The 24,077-nt window shown below is 42.3% G+C and overlaps 1 protein-coding gene across 1 annotated transcript in view; it reads right to left on the bottom strand.

Moving 5' to 3' along the window:
• SND1 (staphylococcal nuclease and tudor domain containing 1) overlaps positions 1-24,077 on the bottom strand; it is a 572,988-nt gene that overhangs the window by 271,555 nt on the left and 277,356 nt on the right. Inside the window, exon 15 of the mRNA XM_066592191.1 lies at positions 16,560-16,701. Within this exon, the coding sequence (XP_066448288.1) occupies positions 16,560-16,701 (142 nt within the window). The remainder of the gene's footprint in view (positions 1-16,559; positions 16,702-24,077) is intronic.

The raw sequence follows: 24,077 nt of genomic DNA on the forward strand, positions 1-24,077 counted from the left end.
CTACCTTTAAATAATTATTTAACACCTGTACAACACCTTTAACCCTTTCCAATCCAATTTTGAATTCAGGGTTTCCTAAAAGGCTTTCTCTTTTTGCTGTTATACAACGGTGCCATCTGCTGGCTAAAGCCAAGGTGTGCGCCAGAGAGGCTCCGACAAAGGAGTTGCTGGCAATAGATAGTAAGAATACCCTGTCGGACATCTTCTGACATTGGAGCTGTACAAGCTTCAATCGGAATGTAGGAAGAGGTCAGACAGTGGATTTGGAAAGGGTTAATATTAAAAGCTTATGTTAGTATTATTATCACAGATAGTTATGGCATATGACTGATTTTGGCAGTCAGACTGCCACAATCTTTTTTTTTTTTAACAACTTTTTATTTAAAACAAACAAATTCACAAGTTATTGTTCTAATGAGTATTAGAAACAGTGATACAGTTTAGCATAGAATAATTTGACTGAATAGCAAACAATTTGTAAAACGGTCATAAAAGGAAGATTATTGTAGTATAGATGTTATGTGTGGTTATGAATCAGAAAACTAAGATAACATAACTATCCAACTATATACAGCCGGTGCCCTCTACCCGTGTGCCAGAACCAGCCAACTGACTTATGTATTGAACCACCGAGGTTAATTTCAACCTCTGGTACTGGGATAAAGAGAAAACATAGAACTTTTGAAACTTCAAGATTATATTTGTTTTGTTCGAAAACCCATCTCAAACTTTTGAAAGAAATGGAGGGGGCTACTCCGGGAAGGTAGCAGAGGGTCCCCCCTCGAGGTATGTTTTGGATATTGAAAGACCCGCCAGGGGGACCAGACCAGAAGAAATTTATCATGTTGTCTGTTCTCCCAGGCGGCAAGTTCCTCCATCCTACAAATATGATCAAGCTTGTTGTACCATGCTTGTAATGAGGACGGGTCTTGCGATTTACAGAGGGATGGAATAAGCAGTTTTGCCGCTGCGATCATTTGGGTTGCCAGATCATTTCTCTGAGGGTGAAAAGAAGCCGAAGGGGCCCAGAGAAGTACAAGAGCTGGGATTAGCCTGATGACCCTACTTGTAACCTGGGAGATAATTTCCGCAACCTTAGACCAAAAGCCTGAGATTTTTGGACAATCAAACCAAATGTGGGAGATCGTACCTGTGGAGGTGTCACATCTCCAACAACTGTCGGAGGGGATGAGGTTCAGTCTGTGGAGAAAATCGGGAGTTCGGTACCATCTAGTTAAGGTTTTATATGAGTTTTCCTGAATTTTAAACACATCTGGAAAAACCATGCGAGTGAGAAAGAATGAGGGGTGTGTCCTCCCTAGAGAGAGAAAGAAAGACCCAGCTCCCTCTCCCAGGCTAAGAGAAAACTTGGTTTAGTAGGGGAGGCCTGGTGTAGAAGCCCATCATGCAGTTTGGAAGTTAGGCCAGCGGCCAGTGAAGGTAGTAGTAGATATGTTTCAAGCCAGGAGGGTTCTGGAATTGTCTTAAATTTTGCTAGAAAGTGTTTGCACATCTCTCAGAAAGCAACATTATAGAAGAAGTGAAGTGGCTTTGTGGAGCTTGGTAGGGTTTGAGGGACACACTCAGAGTCTGCTTTATTTTTAAAAAAACTCCGCCAGTGTGATACGTTGCTGCTCCCTCCAGTTAGGCACAAATGCCTGGGGGCTGTGTAGGTAGAAAGGAAGAAAGCTTATGGGCACCAATGATACAATTTTTCTGGGAGGGTTTAGGGAGGATAGGTATTGTAGTGTGTAGGAGACAGTTCCCCTACTGAGAGGGCTGATGTTCTGGTTCTGGAGTATGTTATTTTTAGGGTACCAAAGGTAGCCCATGAGCTGAGGGCCTAGAAGAGATCTCTCCAGAGAGATATGCAAAGGACTCTCCTCTAACCTTATTAAGTGTATTCACCTATCCAGTTGAATGGCTCTGTAGTAGTGTGAGAGGTCTGGCATGCCAAAACCACCATCACGGGCCTGAAGTACCAACAGCCTATGCGGAAGCGTTGGTTTCTTGTGGTTCCAGAGAAAGCCGGTTAGACTTTGTATTATTTTCATGAAGTAAGATCCAGGGATGGGGATGGGAATCGTTTGTAGATAGTATAACAACTGCGGGAGGATGTAAGACTTTAGAAAATTTTTCCTTCCCATCCATGAAACCAAAGAGAGGTTAGTTGAACTAAGTTTATATTCGCCAAGAGTGGGGTAAAGTTGGTAGAGAAAAGGTCTTGTGGATATTTAGTAAGAAGGATAGACTGCCACAATCTTGAAGCAAAAGAGACCATAGCACGGTCTTCTTTATTGTCCTCCCCCCCCCCCCCCCCGCCACTCCCCCACGCAGCAGCTCTTTGGACCATAAGTGGTACAGGAAATGTTCTCTGAACAGGGCTGTCCCGTAAAGGACACAGACGCCAGAGTTGTAGCCCCTAAATTCTCAAGATCAATAGGAGTCCTGGTAGTCAGATCACAAACTGAATGGGATATCCTAACAATTTGTACACCTGTGCAACCAATAAAAACTAAAAATGCACATGTAATTAAACAAGAAAGAAGCACATGAGACACCACTGGACGAAGAGAAGGGATTGCCCAACGATATACTGCATGCCTTTCTGTGAGTTAATAACTATAATACCTTATTCAGTTATTGCAATGGTTATCCAAAGATAGCCACTTCAAGTCCTCAGTAAGGGTAGGGGCTGTAATGAGAAATGAGGTAGCGCCAAGTCCTATCACATCACGAAAGTGACTGCTCATCTTCTGGTCACACAGGTTAACAAAAGTTTCAGTCACTTTGCCCCGGTTAGGGAATACGTGGCACAAACCATCCAAATATGTATATTTTTCTTTTTAACAAGAACATTCTGGCGATCTTTCACAAGAGAGTTCTCTTATTTGGAAAAATGACCCATGCTTTAGAGAAGTCTGCTTTGGGAGATATTTCTTTTTTGTTAACTTGACTTTTTTTCATATAAAGTCAAACCTGTGATTAGGGAGAATGCAATGATGTTGGTTTCCATGGAAACTGGGATTAAATATAACATCTAGCAACTTCCAAGCAGCCCAGAGCTGTCCATTAGCAGGTATTAAAGCACAGTGTATTTTACATCTGCAGAGGAGACTCCAGCAGCACATAACACTGTGGAGATAGGGGTTCCCCCTCAAGAACCATGCAGGGAAATATTACATGAGGAACCCTCATCACAACAAGGAAAAATATCAGTAAAGATACTAGAATATCACTGTGCACCAACAACTCGCTAACTTTATGTATTTATTTATGCTAAGAGCATAACAACTTCAGGCAAGTATTGGGGACAAGGAATTAAATCTATACGAAATCTATATGAAATGATTAGCATGACTTAAAATGCACCTTTCCTACAATATAGTATCACAGAAGTAAATGTAGTAGCTACAAATCTCAGAAAGATCCTATGGTTCTGCAACAAGTACAAATTGGCAAGTGATCTTCAATAGCAAGTCAAGGGACACAGCAGCGTTGTGGGCTAATAAAACCTAATCACCCTATGATGAAAGGTTTCACAGCTTTCTAGTCATTTTGGTTTCAATTCCCTCCACATAATCATCTGCTTTGTATATAAACAAGACAAGGGTGTTTCTAAAGTTTCCTACTTTTGCCTCCATACTCCAACTTCTGCTGTTCTCTGTAAAAAGGTGTGATACAAAACAGAGAGAATAGCCAATTGTCTCACAAGCCTGCAGAATTAATTAAGAGTACTGGAGGGCCCAAGGTACAGTCCGTTGCCAAAGCAATACACACAAAAGTAATGGGCAGGATGGGACTAAACTGTCATAAGTACACTGTTTGAAAAATAGCGCACAAAGTCACATTTAATAGAAGTATTTTCCCCCATGTGTATTACTTAAAAAATTGCCCTGTTTAAAGTTTTTTTCCCTATAACAAACTATCATCTATCAGCACGCTGGGCGCCCCACAGCTGGACATGTGTACTCGTGCTCTATACAAGCTCTATGGAACTTACACAAAACAGTCTCTAGGCAGGTGATAAATGTTTATCATAGCAAAACTCTTTTAATGGCTGTAACACTATTACACCTTCTAATCGGAGTTACTGTATCATTAGGAAAACAAGCATGTGCAGTAGAGAGCATCATGAAGTGTTGTATGGCCTTCCAGCAGATTTCCAGGCTGAAACAAATCCATGAATCAGTCGCTAAAGGTGCCTTTAGCTTTTAAAAAGTTAAGGGCCAGATATTTTTCCCCACCAAGCGAAAAATAAACAAAGTAATTTTTAACAGTTTTTTAAATTAAATAGACACAAAACTAAAATGTGCGTCAACACAAAACGCATATTCAGTGAAAATAATGGGGTGGGATTAGTACAAGGTATAGGACTTTCAAAGTTTTGCATAGATTAATTAGCTACTGGAAAAACTTGCTTGTTTAATACATTTATCCTCAGAGTGAATGACCTGCTTTGGATGCAATTTTAACCCTTTCCAATCCACTGTTTGACGTCTAAAGACATTGTGATTGAAGGCTGTATAGCTCCGATGTCGGAAGACGTCCAGCAGGGTATTCTTACTGTAGATTACTGGCCGCTCTGTTGTCCGGGGCCTCTCCAGCATGTCCCATACCGCAGTACTGGCTCTAGCCAGCAGATGGCACTATTGTATAATAGCAGAAAGAGAAAGCCCCCTAGGAAACCCTGAATCCAAAATTGGATTGCAAAGCGTTAATCTCATCTAAAAAAGTTCAAAATTCTAATTTTTGTTACATCTTGATAGTCAGGGTTTTGGTTTTTATAATAGGGAGCAACAAATCACCTACACAGACAGATTTAACGTCTGTTTCAAATGACTTTACAGAATAAATTGTGTACAAGAGGAATGACACCTCTGGCTGTTCTATGACTCAATGTCCTGTATTTCTCACCAGTGTTCCCCTTTGCAGGCTCAATGGTGGGTCTAAAAGGTTTCCCCCATGTATATTATCTTTTTCCACTACACTTCTGCCCTATTCAGCAATTCCAGCAACCTGATTGGTTGTTTGGTGAATCAGTCAACAAAAACAACCAATCAGGTTGCTGGAATTGCTGAATAGGGCAGAAGTGTTGTGGAAAAAGTTAATATGTCTCCCCCACCCCTCTTTCTCTGTTGCACTCCCTCAGAAGCAGCAACATGGAGGACATTATACAACAGTATGACATAGTGCAGCTGTGAATCTAACACTTGGGTGAGATTGTAAAACACTTATTAGCCAGCGATAGCGTCTGTCTCTGCCTCATTCTGCAGTTTTTGTTTCCTACTTCTTCTATAGACATTTATGAGTAGCATGCAACCTGAACTCAGGGAGCTTATCTGTCTTGAGTCTCTCAAGACATACATTGTCAGCCTTCTCCTGTTCTCCTGCCTACTGCACTATTCAGAGACACCTATCCCTGCTGGGAGTAAATAAGGCAGGAGGCAGGAGAAGATGTCTGATAAGCAGAGGAAAAGGCATCTTTCTTGCACAAGATAGATTTTAAAGTTCATGCTTGTATTTATGCAAAGGTTGTTAAAGTAACAACCGTTTAAACCATGCTAGCTACCTGCAGCAGCCACTAGAGGGAGGAGATGAGTTAACTGTATACTAGTTTATTCTGAAATTTAATGTATTCCAGCAAGCAGGAAGTTAGCATGCCATCTTTTATATCCCTCTCTATACAGTTGATTTCAAGTGCAGTATAAGGGGAAAAGACTGGATCTAAGGCCTCCTTCACATGACAGTGTGCGTTTTTACGTGCAGCCGATTGCGGCCAGAAGAAGAAAAAAAATTTGCATGAATGAAGAATATCCACATTCAAGACCCAAGCTCTCGCTGCGTTTTCCCATCCATTCAGATGGGCGGCTGCAGTGTAATAGTGAAAAAATACACTGCAGCGCAGAATTCTCTCGTTCGGCAGAAATCCGTGGAATTACTATTAATGCTTAAATCTAGGCGGCTGTCTTCATTTCCCAATGTTGGCTGTAGCTAAACTCCCTCCCACTCCCTTTTTTTTTTCAGCTCCGCAATAAGTTTATGGGAGCCTCCAGCATATTTTGACAAAAGATAGGGCAAGATTTAATGCTACGTATAAAATCGAACGCCGATGTGCTATTTTTGCCGATGCGATTTTTTAATGCAGCCAAAAATCACTCATCTGAATGAATACATTGGAATCCAATGCTTCAGATGGTCGTGATTTTCGGACGCAGCTACAATAGCTGCATATATATGGTCATGTGAATAAGGCCTAAAAATGATATAATAAAGGTCAACCTGGAGTGCTGACAGAAAGGAATAGAGAAAGAACAAGTCATGTGCGTCTTCCACCATTCCAACAGCCATAACATACACTATACAACAATCCACTCGCGCCTGCAGACCCTCTCAGGATTCCAGTATGGTGTCCATCTTTTTGTTGGGGATAACCGTGCTACAACACTACTCATCATCTCAAATCTGAACGCATTTCGGAGCCAAATCGTAGACTGCAGGTGTGAACATAGTCTTATAGCCCATGTACACGTAATGATTAGCACTGAAACAAACAAATTTGAGCAATAATCATGCAGTGTGAATGCAAAAAAAAATAAATACATTGCTCACTATTGGTTCGCAAGTTATCACAGGCTTTCACTGAATTGCGGGCTTCTCATTCCTTGTAAACGCTCACCGCTTCATATTCAAGATGAAGCACTGAGCGAGAAACCCGTGGCGACGTTTGTCTCTCTAAATGCTCTGCACGAGTGCCAACGACCTTTGCGGTGACGTCAGCACTTGTGCAGTCCTTTAGCAGACTGTCATCCCATGTGAAAGGGCCATTATTTACTAGTCTGGGAATTAATTGCTGGCACCACAATCAGCATTCATGATGGTGTAAGCAACAGTTGTAGGTTTTGGGAAATACAATACCGCCATCTGTAACAAAGCTCTGTGTCTAACTACTTAAAGGGTCTTCCGGGACAAAAAAAAAGTTAAGGGTTTAAAGTAAACAAAAAACTGAATACTCGCCTATCCCTGCGGCTCACCATCTAGCACTGTGAGACCGATGACTGCCACCTGGAACCCAGAAGAAGCGGTTGGCATCATATGGCGAACATTGGCGCTCAACCATTTACAGGCTTCAGCGGCCTTGGAAGAATCACATACATGTGAAAGTATGGCTTTGTCATGCGATGCCCTGAAACGGCGATAATTCACAAACTTTTGCGGAGAAAAGCCAAACGATGATGTAACATGTTTCAAGTGTACAGGAAAGACAACTTTAGCACCTCTGAGTGATACTCCTTAGGTTCCCCTTAATTGAATTACAAGCCAATCATTTGGCATGCAGATACAGTTCTGAATTCTATTAGGGATGAATGAGTCACACTGGAGGCTGGAAGAAAGAAGAGGAAGAAATACAATAAAGAAAAGCTGGAGAGCACTACTGCAAAATCAACTTGAACCAAGATGACAAATTAAAAGGAAGCTTCACAAAACTTACAATACTGCCATCTGCTGGCGGTGACTGTCCTAACAGCCTTATGTTAGCGGCAGCCAAGTCAGTGAAGTACTTCATTCAGAATCCAACCCTAAGACATCTAATAATTATTGCAGAATTAAAAGGCATTTCCAAAGGGTTTTTGTGAGGACATTAACCATCACCAAGTGAGACAAGTGTGTAGGACTGACACAAAGGGTTAATACCGGCACTTCACATCTTCCTGGAGCTGCTAAATACTACGTAAGCCGGTGATGACATAAAGGGGGAAAGCAGCGCTGCTGTAGCCACTCCTTCTGTGGGACACGAAGCCACTACAGCGGCGGCTCTTACAAGAGGTTAATTGCTCAGCATAATGTTTTCTTAACAAGGCTAATTCTGTACAGCGTAAAGCAGGATGATCGTGACTCATTGCAGAGATCCAAAAATTTCACATTGTCCCCTTAAACTGAATTTGCATAAAAATGCAATCCAATTATAGAAAGCAAAAGGAATTTGTGAGTATCAGCAGACCTTATAATTGCTTAATTAAGGATGGAAACACAGGGAACACAATCACACCAACGTCTGGCTGATTCATTAGCACCACAGCCATGGTAGTGTAAAGTTCCTGCCTAAAACATACATCTCCCCCTAATCGTGTCATATTCTTTGGCGAGAACAATCGGTAGGGGTTTGCCACCTAGCTATAGAAACCAACACCTTCTCCTGTAGCTGAGCAACCACTCGTCAGCCCCTTACAATGAATTTGGCCTCTAAAAATGCAGAGTCTGCGGATGCAGCTAGGAAAGCAGGTTTCTGCAGTGAGCGAGCAGCCAGGATGTGAAGAGAACTGAAGCTTCTGCCCTCAACACCGAAATACTGCATCAACGGAGCTCCAGGCACAACCACTGCCCGTGCTCCCGTGGCTCCATGCCATCCCGGGCTATTAACCCCACCGCACTCACAAGTCACACAAAATAACATTAAGTACTGAAAATCAAAAAAAGGGAAAAAAAATAGCAGATGACCTACAAAAAGGGAAAGGCTACTATAACACCAGGCAGATATCTGTACACCGGAATTACTTAGATCAGCAGGGAAGAATAAGGCTTTCTCCTCCAGAATCAAGAACTGTAAGGAACAGATCCGTAACAATAGAAAGCACTGTGATTCGTGAGGTCATTGGCACAAGGTGGATCACCATCTACTGACCTGACATTTGCCAGCGGGCTCTAACCAGCCTTTTACCTCTACACAACCCTATATAGGAAGCCAGTTCCAGCCTCGTTGCAAATGGTTTTGTATATTTACTTCTGCTTGTTAATGGAATTAACAGATGACTTCCAATCACATCCAATGTGTGTGTGATCTGTAAGCTTCTTCGAGCTCGAATATAAACAATTAGTTTGTATCTAAAAACATACCAATTAGCAAATACATAATCGCGCTAACACTTACTAAATGTAAATTTATATATTCACTGGAATCTGCTCAGCAGCTATTGGAGAGTGGCCGCAGATTATGTACAACTACCCAATCTACAAAATGGGCCATACAGAAAGAAAAACTCAAACTTTTTTTAATGTAATGTCAGTTTATGTGTTCCTCACAGACTGGTAGGCGCCATCTTTCTCCAAGTATATAGAAGTAAGAAATACATGCAGCATCTGAAGATGCCACAAATCCGTGTAGAAGCTCGTACCGGACGTGTGGATCTACAAAGAGACTGTTTAGAGTGCAACTCTGCAAATTTAACTTTAGCAGGGAAGTTGTGGTTCACAGAAATAATCATTAAAAATGGAACAAAAAAAAAAAAAAAAAAAAAGTTTCCATGTAACCTCCAGCCTCCTTGAGAGCACACATCTAAGTAGTGTTCAAAACCACAGCTTACTGCTTCCAGCTCCGCCGTAAAGACCAAACAATGGTTAACAGGCCTCTATCCCACTGGAGTAAACTCACTCAGCAGCTGATTGAACAAATCACCAAGTCCCCTCTCCTCCATCCGCTCCGTGTGCCCAGAGGGGAGCTATGAGCATGCAGGATTGAGTAAATAGCTGCATAGCAAAAAAACCCACACACAACTACAATCTAGCTGGCAGCTGGGTGCCAGGATAGCAGAACTGCCTTATACACAAGAGGAGGAAGGCAGAACAAAGTCAACACAATAATGGAGTGGATATAGAGGCACTGAAAACAAGCTGAAGAGGTAGGGAAACGCAGCGTATGACAAAAGTTGAGAACTGGGTGACAGGCCCCGAGTACAGACCGTGATATCCATTCTTCACCAGCTGCCTTACGCAGGCATGAACAGTCACCTTGCAGTACAACAATTGTACCAACCACTGCTCCACGACAATTGTCAACTCTTCATAACTCTTATAAGCAATTATTAGTTTTAACATTTAGGCCGGACTCACACGGTCGTAAGCAGAACCCTCTTGTGGAGGCTGCAGTGTATTCAGGCTGTGAGCTCGGCTGTGACCCTGCGTATGGCCGCACATGGCGGTGAAATTGTACTGCGCATGATCATGTACTTACACAGTCGGTCATGCGCAGTACACCCTTTTTTTATTTATATTTCCCACACCATTGCTTAGCTGCAGGTATATCTGCGGCTATGGAGAACAATGGTCTCTATGTCGCGGACATCGGCGGTAAAATAGAACATGCTGCGTTCTATTTCCCGGAAAAAGGATTACGCAATTCCGACCTGCTAATGTGAGCAGAACTACTTAATTCAATGTATTTGATTGATCCACATATCACCACAGATCATTTGCTTGAGGAATCCGCAATTAGAATCCGGTCGTGTGAGAGCGATCTAAGTCATCAGAAGCCGATTGGCAAGAGTCTGTCGCTTAGAACCCCAGCTGTTCATCAGGCCAATTGTTACCATGTATAGAGCTGGAAGCAGATCGCTCCGCACACTGCCTGCAATACTACACTAGGTTGTCGCACACAGTTCACATTGAAGTGTATAGGTGAATAGCTGCTAGGTTGGGATTCTGGGCAGCGGGCCCCCACTAATGAGCTACTGATAACCTATCCTGTGGCTGTGTCATCAGTTTTGCAGAGCTAGAAAACTCCTGTGTACATGTCTAACCCATAAGTGCAAATAAGGAAGATGGAACAATACCTCTGCAGCGCCACCTATTGGATGGCAGCATTCCTTCAAAGCAAAGCCAGAATCCATACACAAAATAAAAGTTTTCAATTCCCAATCATTGCTCTACAGACCTGTTTAAAGGATCAAGCATTGATTTAAAGGAATGCTGCCATCCAGTAGGTGGCACTGCAGAGGTATTGTTCCATCTTCCTTATCTGCATATTGCCCAAAGGAGCATGGATGGCCTTATAAGTCTCCTCACTCACCTTTTCTGGTGCATTTCCTGTAGCATTTCCGAATAAGACATACATGGCCAGAATGCACACCTGTCCTGGGTTCATATTGCCATTGATTGGGAAGTATTAACATGGTGGCAGGTTCCCTTTAAGAGTATATTCATACAGGCATGTAATGTACTGCACAGACAAAAATCATGTGGCACGACCTTCAGTCATTTTTTTCAATCTTTGATTTCTGCATATATATATACAGGCTTAAGAATAATATACATAGAAGTACTGTGGAATAAAAATTATATTTAATATTATATATAGAAATCATTTAAGATAATTCATTCTCTATTCTGCCCCTTAGATACCAACCTATTGATGAAACATGTGGGTTACCCGTCCTGACAAGGGCGACTCTGCCCGGAACCTAAACCCTAATCATCCTATTATTCCCTAATATAAGTGCTGCCAACATGGGCACCTGATATCTTCACAGTAGATAAAATGAAAAGGAACGTGAGTTATTCATGTTTGGCCATGCTATATCATATCTGTTTGACCTGATTATTCAGATGCTTTGAGGTTATCATGAACACGTGCTCTCTTGCTAAATGTAGTGAATTTATATCCATGACTGCTTTAACGCCATCTCCCTGTTATTTATGCCTTACTTGAGATCAGCAGTGAGGTATTCCACCTGCTCATGCCTACAGTGAACCTATATACATAATTGATTGAGCACTACTGGTTGGGTGACATATGAAGAGTGAGATTTCTTGGGCTGCTTATATACAGTTGTTATCTGAGATCTACTATATGGGTGGCGAGTAGATACCTTAAGAATGATATCTTATTAATATGGAGTGATGGAGCTCCTTGTAGAATTATATATCTAACTATTATAAGAATGATATAATTGATCTGAAAAAAGAATTACAGATTTCCCCCAATTAATAGTGAGACTCAACATTTTACTAATTATATCAAAAATAGACATAATGGGACCTCATTAACCTACTCACATCCCCGTATACAACAGATTACCTGCACATCATGAAACGCGTGTCTCAATTTCTCCAAACTACAATACAACTACACTGGGTGACTGCCTCATCAAAGCAGCCAGGGGCTTGATTGCCAAAGAGAAGAGGGGACAGCCCTGCCTTTTCCCCCGCTCTAAAACCATGTCCTGAAATATGACCATTTACCCTCACTCCCCTGGCATTGAATAGAGCAGTTTAACCCATGCAACAAAAGGCTCACCGAAACCCAGCCCAGAAATTCTTCACTTGTATTTTGATGTTTTTTGGAAAAGGTTTTCCAATTTGTTCTAACAGAGCCAAATTAGGGCAATCTGAAAGCAGGTGCAGATTTTGCCACAGTGGATTAGTAGGTACATACCCTTAGGGCCATGCAGAATTGCAGCAGACTTTTCAATCCAGACTTTCCACACGGAAAATTCATGGCATTCACAGTAACAGCAATGTGCATGAAATTTTCAAAAACTTGATTACACGATACTAAATTAGTGCACAAACAAACATAAATCTGGGATTTATATTCACAGCATGTCAACTTTAGCAGTGGATTTGCAAAGAGGAGTCACAAGAGGGTGTGAAATCCGTATTAAAATAAGTGTCAAAATCTTTTCCCAATGGTGCAAATTTTGCACCACAGATTTGCTGAAGATTTTCCACTGCTACTAAAGTGCAGCAAATCCGCCTTGTGTCGACGCAGCCTTAGGCTTCTTTCACACGAGCGCATGTTGGTTGGCGTTTTCACGTCCAGCCAATGTACGCTTCCATCTGGGGCGTAGAAGCTCGTGAACGGGTGCACAAATCTAACGTTTGTGCGCCCGTTCACACAACATGGGGCCCGATGCATATGCACCAGGCTCACCATTCCGTCGCCCATTACCCTCACCGCTCGTTCTTGGCAATGGGAGGGGTGGAGCTAAGTGGTGGCCCGCCCCACCTCCTCCCATTGATGGCTATGGACAAGGGGCGGGAGAGGGCGGTAGCTTAGCTCTGCCCACTTCCTGCCGCTTGTCCATAGCCATTAATGGGAGGAGGCGAGACGGGCCGGCGCTTAGCACTGCTCCCGCCCCCTTTCATTGTACAGAACGAGCGGGGAGGAGATGAGAGGTGAGCCTTCACGGTTGGGAGAAGAGCAAAGGGAGGGAGTTTAGCAGCCACGCTGCTAAACTCCGTCCCAACTACGGCCGCTGATATGGGCTCCCATAGGAGCCCATGCAGCGGCAGATGTATTCTGGCCCAAAAGATAGTTCTAGGACTATCTTTTGGGGCTGACGTAAAAAAAGCCCGATGCTATATTGGCCGGCCGGGCGCTTTTACCTCTCAGGAATACGTCCATGTGATCTGATGCATTGGAATCCAATGCATCAGTTCACAGCGTATATAAGCCGGTCGTGAAAACGGACGGCTGATACACGCTCGTGTGAAAGAAGTCTTAGGGCTCATGTCCACGGGCAAAATGTGATTTAAAATCCGCAGCGGATCTCCCGCGCGCGGATCCGCACCCCATAGGGATGCATTGACCACCCGCGGGTAGATAAATACCCGCGGATCGTCAATAAAAGGCATTTAAAAAAAAATGGAGCATGAAAAAATCTGGACCATGCTCCATTTTCATGCGGGTCTCCCGCGGGGACGGCTCCCGCGGGCTTCTATTGAAGCCTATGGAAGCCGTCCGGATTATGGGAGACCTAAAATAGGAATTAAAAGCATTTACTCACCCGCAGCGGACCGCGAAGCTCTGCTCTTCCTCACGGCCGCATCTCCCTTGCTTCGGCTCGGCGGATGTGCCCGGCGCATGCGCGCGGCACGTCGACGACGTGCCGGCGACGTGCCGCCGGCGTCAGGAATTCATCCGCCGGCCGAAAATGAAGATCTGGCCGTGAGGAACAGCTGACCTTCGCCGCCCGCTACGGAAAGGTAAATGCTTTTAAATTTCTATTTTCAGCGCTCATGTCCGCGGGGCAGGAGGGACCCGCTGCAGATTCTACATGTAGAATCTGCAGCGGATCTGATTTTCCCCGTGGACATGAGGCCTTAAGGTACAGTCACATGGGCCATATTTACTGCAAATTTTACACAGCACAAAACAAGCAGCTAACCCACAGCAGCAAAATATACACCTAATGGAGTTGATTTTGGTGCAAATTTGACATTAATTTTGCAAAGGGTGAAATTCACACACAAATCCGAAGCAAACAATTGACATGCTGCCGATATAAAATCTACAGTGCATGTCAATTCCGTGCAAAATTTTTACGCACCCTGTGGGCAGAATTAAGCAAGTTTCATCCACATGGATTGTTCTGCAAATTCTGTGTGTCCAAAGCCGACATTTGCACATCATGTGAACATACCCTTAGGGTTCTCGTACTTACTGTGAATCCACTACAAACTCAAGCGGATGTCTTCTCATTGCCAGACGGCGCCTGGATTGTCATTGTTTCAGTTTACGAGTCCAGGTGACAACAGACAAGTAGCGGAGATCAGCCCAAGTTTGCAGCATTAATGAATATACGTTTAAATGCAGTCTCACTAAGGCCTTATTGACACGACCAGCTATTCAGCTGTGTAAAAAAAAAAAAAAACACCCAAAAATCACGACGATCTGAAGCTTTGGATTTCAATATATTAATTCAGATGAACGATTTTTGGGCGCATAAAATAAATGGCACTGGGAAAAATAGCAGGGTCGCCCGATTTTATATGCAGTGTCAAAAGATAGGTCTTGGCCTATCTTTTGCCGAGATATGGAGGAAGCTCCCATAAACTTCTATGGAAGCACAAAAAAAGGGAGAGGAAGGGAGTTCCGCGGGCATACAACTCTGGGGAAAGAAGACAGTTGGCTTTATGTAAGCATTAGTAGTCATTTCGAGGGATTTGCATATTTTTTTGCCGATACGCAGCAGCCGCCCGTGTCATCGTCCGAAATTATACGACTACATTTCAGGTCTCGATTGTGGAAAATCTTCATTGACGCGATTTTACGATTTTTCAGTCATCTTTTCTGCCTGAACTTGTAACACAACTTTGAGCAGGAGAGTTTTACTATTCATGAGAAGCCAGTCTACTACATACGATGGGGTGGTGGGGGGAGAGTGAAGAACGTGGTTGCCTTCGCTGTACATCACAAGAGCTGCATGTTTACAGGATGCTGGTTTTTCTTTCTTCTGCTTGGACATGGCCTGACTTAGTGTGATTACAGCACAGCAGGTAATGTCTGAGGTGTCCCTAGTAACTATACTTGGTTCTGCACCTCGGTACGTGCCGGATGCACCCAATAAATAAATTGCTGCATGATGCACTGGATGAAGAGGGAAACTGACAGCTCACACAGCTAAAGAGAAGAGCACAATCACATTATATGCCATACACGAGGCACAACAACTATCAGTGGATTTATAGGCCAATAAACAGAATTTACTAGCAAATACCAAACAATTAAAGGAAACAAGACATTATTTTGGTGAAACAAATTCTAGTTTCTGCTGCCATTTAACAAGTAAAACCAAATCCATGTTTTATTCAACTTGAGTAGACTTTTACAACTACAATCTTTTCATCTATAAATGATCTATCACAGAATTTCATTAATCTCACATATGATAATCCAGAAATTGTGAAATTCTGAAAATTAGTATCATTTTGCATTTCACAAGACCACAACTAATTATGAGATCAAGGCTGGTTTCAGATGGCCACAACACAGGCGCAAGATGTGTGAAAAGCCAAGACACTAATTGCAATCACTGCAATTAGCACTGCTCAAGAATTAACAGGAGGGATGTAATAGGAGGAGTCCACAAAGAATGCATAAACAAACCAAACTACTACAGTACACCCTGAATTTAAAATATAACATGCATCACAGATGCATAAAAAAGAGGGAATTGACAACCTGTAATTAAAAACAATTAGAAAGTACATAAAAATCGTGACACTACAATACTGGTCAACATACAAGATCATCCTATTTAAATCCAGAACTAGTGGGAATGGAATGTGTGCCGTCCAAGAGACGTAATGGCCTAATAGTAGATTGTTGACTTAGGCTGCCTGTCCACGGGCGTTGCTCTTTAACGAAGCGGATTTCCGCCGCAGAAGAACACTAAAGTCATCGTGATTTTTCACGATGAACCTATCATAATGATAGGTTCATCGCGGAGAACAGCAGCATGCCACGATTTTTAGACGCAAACGGAAAATCGCTATGGATTTCCCGCTTATGTACATCGGCCTGCGCTTTCCATGGTTATCCTATGGACAGCGTTTCAAGCATGATCCGTGTGCGATTTATCGCCGCGGATCACGCTATAAAATATCTCCGGTGGACAACCAGCCTTACACACAGATCTCAGTGGGGGGACCAGTACATCTTGGTGTTAGGCCACTCTTGTAGAGCTTAACATGAAAGAGTTTAAACGTGTAGGTTATTATTCTTCAGTGTACACATCACCACCCTTTCATAGGACATGCTTAAAGACAAAACCTTTAAGCACTTATAAGTGTTGACCAGAGCGTTCCCACACACTCTAATAGCCAACATGCTCAAGGAAGTTTCTAGAAGTAATTTTTTTTTTTTACAATAAAAATTAAAAAGTTGGAGTCGACAGGTTCTCTAAGTTCACAAGTAGAACTTATGTAGCACAGAATGATGTGAAACTGGACATCGTGTTGTTAGAAAATACTTTAGTTTCTCTGCATTGCTGCTAACTTACCGGCCAGGAGAAAGGTGATAAGGCAAGTTTCCTTTGGCATGTAAAGCTTGAGCCTGGACCCACTGAATACATACTCTACGATGGCTTCTGAGCGCCCAGCTCTCTGCAGGAAGGGAAGAAACTGTTTCGCTTTCTGAGTATCCTGGAGGGGCAAAAAAACAAACAAACCAAACATGAAGTCAGAGTTGTGCCAAAACGAATCACAATGGCTATAAAGTGAAGATTAACTATAGCAAATAATGAAATATATAGTTAGTAATTTATAGTATATAATGGGTAGCAGGTACAGTAATGTATAGGTCATGCATAGTCATAATTCTTTTGACTACATGAACGTGATAGATTAGGAGGTCCACGGTAACTTGAGTGACCAGGCAATGGTCTCATCCACTGGATGTCTACATGTTTGGCGATGTAGGTAAATTGCCAAATCAAACACATTTTCTGTCCATCAGTCTGATGTCACACCAGAGATCCAGGCTCTACCATAATTTAGTATGTGTCCATTTACCATATGGTCAAATGCAGTCTGTTACCTGTTCTCATCCTGCAATGGTTGTTAAGATAAATGTAATCAATTGGGTTACTGAAAGGTTTGAATGAAGTGACCTAAGATCATTACATTTACACAGGAATCATGCTGCAGGCCAACATAGGATTCTTGTGGTTTACCACTTTCTAAAAAACCATTGCAACTTCCTTTACGTAAAATAACCAAAAGTCAGTAATATGATCATGGGAGCAGAGTTATACTCTTTGTAAAAAAAATAAAAATAAAGCACCTAGAAGGAGTTATTTTGTTGCAAAACTTGGCATGCAGTTACATCTCAGGCAGATATGCAAATGATTAGTGTTGTGGCGTGATTACATAAATGGTCTTATTACTTGAGGTCCTAAAAATGGTTCCACCCATGGCCTATAAAATGCCTCTCAGAAGCTACTTGTGTAGAGTTTGTTGACCACTAGATTTGGCACTATGATGCAATCAAAGAGATTTCACCCAATTAACATTTTGAGAGGGGGTGCATTATTGGAATAAGAGAAGCTGGATGGTCGTATCGATCAATTGCCCCCCACCTGGGCCCCTCTGACCAGACTGTTAGGGGGTATTGGGAACAGTGGATGCGTGATGGCACGCACACAAGGCGACTGGGCTTAGGATGCCCTCGATAAACCATCAGTAGAGAGGATCATCTGATCGTCCAACAAGCACGAGCAGCTCCAACAGTTTCGTTGTCCACCAGCTAGAGACAGGTGGCACCATCATTACATCCCTGTGGCTGTCAGAACGGCTTCCAGGTGATTGTCTGAAGGACATTTGGACTCACAGTACCCATTATCTATACAGACTTTGACACCCACCCATTGTCCCCTCCTTTTGCAGTGGTGTCTTGAACGATGAAACTGGACGCTACGGAGAAGAACCGGGTTTTTTCTGTAATTAGTTCAGGTTTAATATGGGCACCAGTGATGGCCGTGTTCATAATTGGAGACCTAGGGATGACTGCCTCATTCCAGCCTTTACTATAAAACACACACTGTCCCCATTGATGGTGTGATGGTCTGGGGGACCATTGCATATGACAACTGGTCACCCTTAATGGTGGTATCAGGGAGAATGCCAGCTCAGTGATCTGTTCAGGATATCCTGCAGCGACATGGATTATCTCATGGCAGGGCTTCCAAGAGGCATTTTTCAACAGGATAATGCTCGGCTGCACACAGGCTGGTTGCCAGATTTATTACCAATAGAACATGTATGGGACCATCTGGGACGCCAACTTCGACAACCTACGAGTTTGTATTATCTAGAAGCTCAGTTACAGCAAATGTGGATCTATATGCCACAGGATATACGGAACCTGTATGCCTTCATACCCACTCGTATCACATCTTGTATCCAAGCTAGAGGCGGTCTAATAGGGTACTAGAGCCTCCCTTTAAGGGTTCAGTTTTCCACAATAAATTATCCTTTCCGTTCTGATATTGTAATCAGCTACTTATAGTGACATTACAATCACATAAAGAAAGTTTTATTTAATTCCAACAACTCCTTCCAAGTGCTTGATTTTTTTTTTTTTTACGATGAGCATACAATTACTGTCTCATAGGTAAAGTGAACAGATTAGACAGCCTTAAAATGTGCCAAAGTTATCATAGTGACTCATGCTGGATGCTAAATCTGGTGCATGTTTACAATGTCTGGTCTAAGTTCATACAACCTATTAGTTGGCTTAGTTTTCTGGCAGCTTTTTGCCAAACATTTGCCGCATTTTTAGTGCATAAGGTCACATTTAGGCAATTCCCCTTTCCCACAAGGCAACCTCACACACTGTGGAGTGCAACAGTGCCTAAAACCATCCAAAACACATCATAAATGAGGTACAAAGCATATGAAACAGTTTTCTGGCGCAATTTGTACCAGGAAACAGGCAAATTTTCTATGGACTTTTGTGAAGACAAAAAAAATTTAAAATGTAAAAGATGGAGAAAAAAAACCCCAAAAAAACCTATGCAACTACAAACTCAAAGCTGATGACACAAAACCCTTACTGCTATATGAAGAAAAGCCATGGCACTTATTCTTTCTACTAATAAGACCCCTGTCTAGCTTGTGACTCAAAAAGAGATGCTCTTCATGCAGATGTAGACGCATATTCATTATAAAAAGATAAAAAATCTAAAAAATGAATACTTTATTACGTTGTTCCTTCCATACAAACTGCCAACATTAAACATTAATACACAGAAGCAAGTTAAATTTTAACAAGCCTTTCAGTCCTCTATTGTTACGTTGTGTGCTTCGGCTTTCATACTAACCATGAAACATACATTACCCTAAAACATATTCTCCGTGTACGGAATGACTTGTGGCAGAATAAAACTACAATGTAACAGTTTACAGCTCTCATTGAAAGCCTGGAACTTTCAAGAAAACAACATTGTAGCTTTGAACAAGTCAATAATCTTGCACCAACAAGGCTGCCATCGTGGGACGTCCCATGAAAAATATCCCAGTAGAACATCTACAACTTTTGTAAGAAAGTATACTTTGCTATCCACAATATAAATTGTGGACATCATTCTAGTTTCTAGTATATCTATCTGTAGTCGTTGTAATAAAAGCCTCCTGTCATAATCTGGCAACACTAGTTACAATTAAGGCACTGTACAGACGGAGTGGCTAAATACAATTGTGTTCTGAATATAGGGCAATCCTGAACTCCTCGCAGCAGAGAATCCCATAGACACTTTATCCACTACATGAGTCATAGCGCTTGTACATGGGTCATGTTGGGTTCTCACTCTCAGCTCAGTCTCACAACGAAACTTGTTCATTCACGTTATTGTCCTGTATATACTGTGCCTGGATGATAACATTGTCTGCAGCTTCCATTCAAAGGCTGCCATGCAGCACAAAGTGCCAGGTCTCTAGCGTTTCTGGATAAGTACAGACTTCTTGTAGAACGAGAGCCAGTGTAGCTGCTGTTATTTGTACTCTTCTCTCCTGCTACCTATTAAAGGGACTGTTTAATGAGATTTACATGGGATTCCTTCTTGCAACTAAACATGGCCAATTTAACCAAGCCACAGAAAACATCTAGAAAGAGAATAAAAGGCCAGAACAGTTTTTTTCCACCTTCATAGTATCTTTAAGAGTCCATGCCTAAAAACTTAGTCTACTAATCAATGTATAATTTCACAATATTTCAATGAGTACTTTGCATAAAATATCAAGGAAATAGGTTTTATAGGAAAAAGTGATTAACCTATTCCAATCTATGCATCACAACAGTAAAGCCCTATTTACACTGAAAGATAAAATCGCTCAAAAATCACTCAAACAATAGTTTGACTGATCATCTTTGCATAGTCTATAGTAGCTAATTAGCTACTTAAAGGGGTTGTCCCGTGCCGAAACGGGTTTTTTTTTTTTTCAATAGCCCCCCCCGTTCGGCGCGAGACAAACCCGATGCAGGGGTTTAAAAAAAAACAAACGGATAGTACTTACCCGAATCCCCGCGCTCCGGTGACTTCTTACCTTGCGAAGATGGCCGCCGGGATCTTCACCCACGATGCACCGCGGGTCTTCTCCCATGGTGCACCGTGGGCTCTGTGCGTTCCATTGCCAATTCCAGCCTCCTGATTGGCTGGAATTGGCACACGTGACGGGGCGAAGCTACGAGGAGCAGCTCTCCAGCACGAGCGGCCCCATTCAGAAGGGAGAAGACCAGACTGCGCAAGCGCGTCTAATCGGGAGATTAGACGCTGAAATTAGACGGCACCATGGAGACGGGGATGCCAGCAACGGAGCAGGTAAGTGAATAACTTCTGTATGGCTCATATTTAATGCACGATGTATATTACAAAGTGCATTAATATGTCCACTTGCTTTCGCGGGACAACCCCTTTAAGAGCTATGAAGGCGGAGCAGGACAGCAATGCTATCACTCAGCGAACAATACAGCTGTTTTGCAAAAGCAAACAGCTGTATTATTCTCCGCGATTACAGCTTGCGTCCTGCTATGAACTACCAGCGGGACATGAGCTGAAAGAATCTTATCAGCATTGTTGACTGTAATAACAGCCTGCACCGCTGATAAGAGTTCATCGCTCAATTCAAGAAACCTAGAATTGATTGAGGAACGAATCGTGTATGAAAACTGCACAATATCCATGCATTTAGATGCAACAGTTATCACTCAAAAGATGGCTTTGAGCGAATTTTGAGCAAGAATCGTTGTGTCTAAATGGGCCTTAATTCTAACCCTAACCGTGTACGACAACAGATGCTGCAAACAGCAGCAGCCACTGCAACCAAGTGGGTTTACAGAGTGTGAGCAATCAGTGAACCCACAACACGATCACAGTCTGACTATAGGCCCCCGGCTGCAATGGCAACCTAACACAGGCAGGTATACTGCATTGCAATAGATTATAGAAGAGATCTGAGGAGCATTGACTTTTTCCCCTGATACAGCTTGATTATGAGAAAAATTCAAAGCATTTAAAATAATACACACAATTATCATTGCAGCCATAACAAAATATACAATAAAATTGACTTGTAATTTATCTTGCATGGTAATTATATGAAATAAAAACTAAAAGACAATGACAGAAATGCTGTTTCTCACTTATCCTAGCTCCCAAAAAACTAATAATTAATGAGGCCCCCTTCACATCTGTGTCAGGGGTTCTGTTCCTCTGGTGTGGATCCAGCAGAAAATCCCAGACAAAATAGTGCAGCATGCAGAACTACTCCGTCCAGTAAAATGCCAGTAAGACCCCATTATAGTCAATAATGAGTGGTGTTAGGCTACAGCATATGCCGGTTCCAGCATTTTCGTTGACAGCTCAGAAGATAGCACCTTACAATGGAAATTTAAAGGAGCCCTGAACATGGGGGCTTATATACTAAAATGATACTTATGAAAACTGCAACGCTTTCCACAAAAAGACGAGCCATTATAACGCACCATTGAAAACAAGCTATGGCTCTCAGAATATGCTGACAAACAAGTGCATACAAAAGGTTTTTTAGGCTGGGTTCACATGGGGCGGAAATTCTGCCCATTTTTTTTTTTTAAAGCTCTTTTATTGTCTTTTCCCACATAATATCAATATAAAACAGTCAACAATAAAATATCATATAGTGATATACAGTACAATTGATTTACATTCTTGCACACGGGAGAAGCAGTTGTTCATATGTTATCTTTACTGCCAATGACCAATATTACGATGCATGTTAAAATTACTATGCGTATTGTCAATAGGCTTAGGTAGAGGAACAGAAGAAAATATTGTGTATTTTCTAGATTCTTGTACCATATAAGTCAGTTATCAGGTATACACATATACATGCATATACACACACATGTACACTCAAAATTGTAATCCATCAACAAATCAACATTTAAACCTAAAAAATGCATCTGAATGAACTCAACTAAATAAAGGTGGAGATTACTGGCGTTTCATCCTATGTCTTCCTTGGTTCTTCCTTAATGGATTTAGGACTATATTGATTTAGAGTACAAATCCATAGTCCTTCCATGGGTAAAGCTTCTCCTGTAAGGTCAGAAATTATTGACTTATGTTATTTTTAATCTCCCCAACCGATTTGCATCCGCTTGGATATAGTACCAAGTTGTATTGGTAAATGGGAGCATACACTCAATGATCTCGTTTGGGTCTACGAAACTTTCTATAAAAATTGGCCATTTCTTAAAAATCTTTGAGGCCTGAGATTCTGCACATCTTTCCGTCTCCAATCTTTTCACCCTCAGAAGATATTTCATTTGATGTATCATATCCAATAGTCGGGGGTTTGGCGCCTATGTTTTTAATCTTGGGATTATCCAGCAAATTGGACGAGATTTGCAAAAATCTTGTCCACACACTGCGGCCAAGCCGTGCTGAAATTCCATGCGGTGCAGAAATCAAAGACGCAGCATGTAAATTCTTTCTCAGTTTCTACAGCGGCCTCTCCACTGTCTATGAGGAGAGATAGCCGCAGCGGGATGCCAACAGCAAAGCTGCTCTAAAATCTGCGGCTAAGGGCCGCGCGTTTTGAAGCTGAGCTTATCCTGAAGTCTCACGGTTTTTCCGTGCGGTCATTCCGCAAGATTTCCATCCCGTGTGAACCCAGCCTTAAAGTAGTAATACATAAGGAAAACAAGTAAAGTGGAAAGCCATAAAAACAAACTACAATGTTAGGGCGGCTTCAGACGACTGTATATCGGCCGGGTTTTCACGCCTGGCCGATATACGGTGTCCCTCTCTGCAGGGAGAGGAGGCTGGAAGGGCCGGGAGCAGTGCACTGAGCTCCTGCTCCCTCTCTGCCCCTCGCCACTATTTGCAATGGGAGGGGCGGGATGGGGGTGGAGCTAACTTCCAGGATTACAGGGAGCATGCGGAGACGGTTTTGGTTGGCGTCGACTTTGGGTTATTTTCTTTCTTATGTATATATTGTTGTTTTATTCTGTAATTTTGTTAAACTTATTTATGTAATTATTCTTTTTACTATCTATGTCCCCCATGACATCATATAAGATCTCTGTGGGACATTCACATGTAGTTTTTTTTTGTTTTTGTTTTTTTTAATTGACATTTTCCCACTGCAGCTGAGGCATCCATAGGAGCCTGAGTTACAGGGAAAAACATCTCCTGTAGTGACCCTAGACACTGGCAGAGCTGATCTGGGTCTGCTGGGACCCTGTAACTCTGCTGTGCCAGAGTTCACCCGGCGGTCAGTGACTGTCAGCTAACGTAGTGGAAGAAAGATTTCTACTTTCAATTATTAGTACATATCGCTCATTGAGCACTGTGTACTAAATAAAGGAGGAGGCAGAAAAGGTTAAAACCCACTTCTCCCTCCTCCTCCAATTTATCAGCTGTGACTTACAGCTGACAACCCATCCTGCTTCTGATTGATTGCAGAGGCTATAATCCCCGCCGCAATTTTACATACGGCTGGGCTTTAAGCCCAGAACCAAGCACCGTAAATTTACA

The sequence above is a fragment of the Eleutherodactylus coqui genome, chromosome 2, assembly GCF_035609145.1.
Source record: "Eleutherodactylus coqui strain aEleCoq1 chromosome 2, aEleCoq1.hap1, whole genome shotgun sequence".
NCBI lineage: Eukaryota > Metazoa > Chordata > Amphibia > Anura > Eleutherodactylidae > Eleutherodactylus > Eleutherodactylus coqui.